Below are 5,029 nucleotides of genomic sequence, written 5' to 3' on the forward strand. Positions count from 1 at the left end.
CAATTAATCTACTTTGATAATAAATCAATGGAAAAAATTAAGATAAATTTCAATTAATAACTTTTTTAATTTAAGACATGAATTAAATATTAACAATTAATATACCTTGAATAAATAAAAGAACAAAAATTAATTACTCTTGACTAATCTAGAAAATGAAATGAAAAACCTAAAAAAACATTGTAAATAACAAAAATATTTAATTAATAGTATTTAAGATAAAGAAGGACAAATTAGAAAATTCACAATTGAAACTCATATATTTATAAGAGTAATAGAGTAATAGATAATAGATTCGTTCTAAATTCCAGCAAATTTTATTATATTTCCATGTTTTGTGAAATCTTAGTGATTTGTAAGTGATACAATCATGTCAGTAGTGTATTTATCTTATTCCATTATTTATTCATCATTTCCCTCTTTTGGTGAGTTTATTAGCTTAGGAGATTAGATCAACTAACAATCGAATTTGGAATTCACGTCGTTTGAATAATTATAAGTAAGTTTTAATTACATTTTTCATTCAATTTGGTGTAATTTTGCACCTTACATCCCTGAATTTACAAATTTTATGCAAAAAATTATGTATAATGTAAAGGAAAAGGAATAACAACAGTTGTAGTCTTGTTATTTGAATTTTTCTTCTCATTTTTAGTCATATTAATTAATTATGAATTTGTATTTTCACTCCCGTAAGTTGTAACATATTTTTTCAGTTTTGGTCATGTTACGATGAAATTTTATTTTTAATTCTATAACTTGTGTTTTGTTTTCATATTTGATCTTTTAACTTGTATTTTCTTTCATTTTTGTCATTTTATATATGACCGATAAAAAAGATCAAAAATATTGAAAATAACTTAAAGGATCAAAAATAAAAATATTATACAAGTTACAAGACTGAAAATGAAAATTCATCGTAACAAGATTGAAAATGAAAAAAACATGCAAGTTAAATGATAGAAAATAAAATCATTGTTAACAGGACTAAAAGTGATAAAAAGTGCAAATAACATAACAAAAAATATAGTTCGATCTCTAAAAAAAATAAATTTTCTTCTTCACTTGTCCAACTTTGGGTTTCAGTCCACAAACTCATCAAAAAATTTTCTTGATCCGCATTTAATTTTTGATTATTTTAATTAAAGTACTGACATGGCTCTAAATCGGACATTAATTTTTAGTATCACACCAATAATTTTTAGTGTCAAACCAATATTTTTTGTGCGATGGTAGGAAAATGTAAACATTATATGGTCTTCAAGTTTCAACACCTTTGAACTAAAAAAAAAAGGGTTTCAACACCTTTGTCATTATTTTAATGGATTATGGCAAAAATTACATATAATTAATTAACACCCTTGTGAGAACTCAAAAAATCTACATAAACCCTTGTATAAAGTTAACGATCTTTAAAACATATAAGCCCAAATAACATATCGAGTTTTCACAATATCATAAATGCAAACATACCAAAAACCGTGATAAGTGTTGACATTTAATTAGATTATTATTGTCGGATTCTCATCAATATTTGGTCATTTTCCTAAAATATACCCCACCACTAATCTCGCTTTATCAAGGTAAATGCTTGAGCGAGGAAGAAAAGAAAATAAGCACAAAAAGTTTTCAAAAAAGGCAAACCAAACCCCAATATATATTCACGACATCAAGCTTTAATTCAAGCTTTCCCACACAAAGTCCAACTATAATCATTTCCTACTTAGGAAAAGAATTGAAATAATTCTCCAAATTAATCACATAGTCATGAGAAATCATGAAACATGGACTCAATACAAACGAGTAGATCGATCAAAATACATTAGAAATTCAAAATATTTCGAATTTAATCACACGTAACCTTGAATGTGTCAAAAACAATATTTCGTGTCTACTATTTAATTTAACGATGAAAACGTACAAAACGAACATGTAGTTTACGTCAATATATATATATATATTATTCCTAATTTTCTTCATCAACTATATATCACTCGAGAATCCCAAATTCAAGCTAAAAAAAACCCCATGAATTTCTTGAAATGTCCTTCCTTTTACAGCCAACCACCACCGGAAAACGAAAAGGAATCGTGTTTCTACGAAACCATCCAATTCTTACCCCTACTCAACAGATTAACAGATCATCAGAGAAGACCATTAAAAGAAGACGAAAATGGGAGATCAATGGAAGAAGAAAATGTAACAGTACTTGCTCTCAACATAGGACTGCCTGATCTAGGAGATTTGATTGATACTGCTGAGGAAAAACCTTACAAATATGTAAAGGAAGATCAAGATCGATTTTTGACGACGAAGAAGAAGAAGAAGAAAAAGGGTTCTAATTCTAATGGATGCAACGTCTTCAAAAACGAGAGGAGATTTTGGATCCCGACTGCATCGCAGATTCTTGTTGGGCCTATGCAGTTTTCTTGCGATATTTGCAACAAGAGCTTCAACAGATACAACAACATGCAGGTAAGTAATTATTCAATTCTGTATATAACTTTATTTAATTTCCAAGCCTCATTGATGGAACAATTAAAAGCAAATTTAGTTCTATAAAACATTTAATTACTTTCTTGATCAATTGCATGTATCATAGAAAGTTTGACTGAAATACAGTAGTTGAATGACATATATATACATAAATTATAAAGTTGTGGATGGATGCTTAATATATAATTATATGTTGATGATGCAGATGCATATGTGGGGACACGGATCTGAATACAGAAAAGGCCCGGAATCCCTTCGAGGCACGCAACCAGCAGCGATGCTAAGATTACCCTGCTACTGCTGCGCCACAGGCTGCAAGAACAACATAAACCACCCGCAGTCGAAGCCCCTCAAGGACTTTAGAACCCTTCAAACTCACTACAAGAGAAAGCATGGATCCAAACCCTTTACCTGCAGAAAATCCTGCGGCAAATCCTTTGCAGTAAAGGGTGATTGGAGGACACACGAGAAGAACTGTGGCAAGCTCTGGTTCTGCGTCTGCGGATCCGATTTCAAGCACAAGAGGTCGCTTAAAGATCACATTAGGTCTTTCGGGGATGGCCATTCTCCTGGCGATGATCATTATAAAGATCAATGTGTTTCCATGGAGGAGTTGGTGGTGGATTAATTAAAACGAGGACGGTTTCGATGTGGTGTTCGTGTTTTGCGAGATCAGGAAACTAATAATTACGCCCCTCTTGTGCTCGGTTACGAAAAGTTCTCTGGTACTTTTGAGTAGACGACGGTTTGTTATGGAGCACTGGATATATACATGGTGGCGGATGCTTTTATATCATTATTTGGTAAGATTTCGAGTATGTTTATGTTTTATTTCGAATAAATATTATAGAGTATATATGAAGACATTATGAAGTTGATGAATTTCTTTTTTAGAATTTTGAGTGTGCTGTATTAAGGTCTTCTCATGTCAAATTCGAAGGAAATTCGTCAGCTTCATGTGATTGTAATAATTCAATGACGTTTGCTATGCAATATTGTGCGTTTTTATTTGTGTCTTTATTTGCTTTCCCTCGTTGAAGACAATAGTTGGATTGGGATCTTAGAGCTCACACCCCAACGTACGTGAAAAGCAATATGCATGGGGTTCACTTGCCACATACTCATTATATTAACACTCACGTTCATAGTAACGTCAATATTCATTATTTGTACGGGTCTCACTGTCCACTTATTCATGTTTATTCTTATTTTATATTAAATAAATATATTTTCAATTTTATTTACAATAATGATTATTATTTAGAATACATATTATTATTGTTTTTAAATATTTATTACTTGAAATGATTTATTCTAATTACAAGTACAATTTATTTTAAATTAAAATTTATTATAAATTTGAAATAACGGAGTAAAACATATGAAAAAATAACATTGATATAAAATTAGAAAAAACATATAAGTTAAACATTCTAAGACATGTGAAATACTTATTCACGAGTTGTTGTGTTGTGTTCAAATATGCTTAACTACATCGGCGTGAAGTTGGTGATTAACTTGATTGTCACGTACGTAGGTTGGAATTTTGAGCCTTGGACGGGTTGTGCTGGTTCGCCACCTTCATCTCATGCCAATTTATCACGTGAAGCACACCAAATGCTCGTTAGATATCTTCTCTTGCAGCATCTTGTCTTTCCTTAAAAAAACCTCCTCTTAGGATCCTTCGAGCAAGTAAAATCCTTCATGAAAGTAGCTCATTACGGATATATTCGATTAAATAATTATATCCCTTTTTATATTTAGTGTCGTTCATCGTAAAATTAATCTTCATGACATTTCATTCCAAATGTTATTGAATATCGGAGATTCTACAACACGTCAATATCAATACGTGAACTGACAGTCACAAAGAAACAAGTCTTGAGACGTGAAAAATTCAAGAACCATTATTGGTGATGCACGTCCTCTTGTAAATTGGAATTTTCCAAGTAACCGATAAAATTTTCTATTCTCAGTATATACAATCAAGGGTTGCCCAACATGTCAGGGAAGTCGTGTCTCTTGTCATGCATTTGAAGAAGACATTTGATGGCCAAATAATTCAACCACATATTCATAGAACTTGAAATGATACTTGAGTGTGACAGTTGATTCACCCGTACGTAGGTACTAGTCAAGATGATCGGCAGGAACTCCATGAGCCTATTGACGAATCACAATCGTGCATTTTTTCATTTTTGACAATCCTTTTATTCTTGCAGCATTGTTTCTCTGTTGAAAATACGATGAACACTTCTCAACTTCATTCACTATGCGAAGGAATAAATCTATTTGAATTCGCCTCCTTCAAAATATTTGATCTGGATACACTGGATTTGTGGCGAAATAATCATTAAAGAGCCTTATGTGCCCGCTTCACGATTTCTTTAGATACACCTTCTTCTTCGCCAATTCTCTATATTACTTGAAATTCTTCAACCATGTGTCGGCTTTGTTGAAGTATCATCCACATTAGTTCTTCACCCGGATCATAATCTTGGTCATCAACTTCACCTTGGATTTCTTTTCTCTT

General features: G+C 31.7%; 1 protein-coding gene across 2 annotated transcripts; it reads left to right on the top strand.

Annotated features, from left to right (window-relative positions):
- Positions 1-1,976: 1,976 nt before the first annotated feature.
- LOC140875480 (zinc finger protein WIP3-like) lies at positions 1,977-4,164 on the top strand. 2 transcript variants are annotated; one of them, XR_012148465.1, is made up of 3 exons: positions 1,977-2,475; positions 2,702-3,299; positions 4,034-4,164. XR_012148465.1 is itself a non-coding variant. In XM_073279166.1 (2 exons), exons 1-2 carry the CDS (start codon positions 2,029-2,031, stop codon positions 3,122-3,124), a joined length of 870 nt encoding a protein of 289 aa, XP_073135267.1. In that variant the 5' UTR covers positions 1,977-2,028; the 3' UTR covers positions 3,125-3,490. The 2 variants fall into 2 exon arrangements, 1 of the variants encoding a protein (XP_073135267.1); XM_073279166.1 differs by lacking the exon at positions 4,034-4,164 and having other exon boundaries at positions 2,702-3,490.
- The last annotated feature ends 865 nt before the right edge of the window (positions 4,165-5,029 follow it).

Source organism: Henckelia pumila, chromosome 1 (genome assembly GCF_033568475.1).
Source record: "Henckelia pumila isolate YLH828 chromosome 1, ASM3356847v2, whole genome shotgun sequence".
Taxonomy (NCBI): domain Eukaryota; kingdom Viridiplantae; phylum Streptophyta; class Magnoliopsida; order Lamiales; family Gesneriaceae; genus Henckelia; species Henckelia pumila.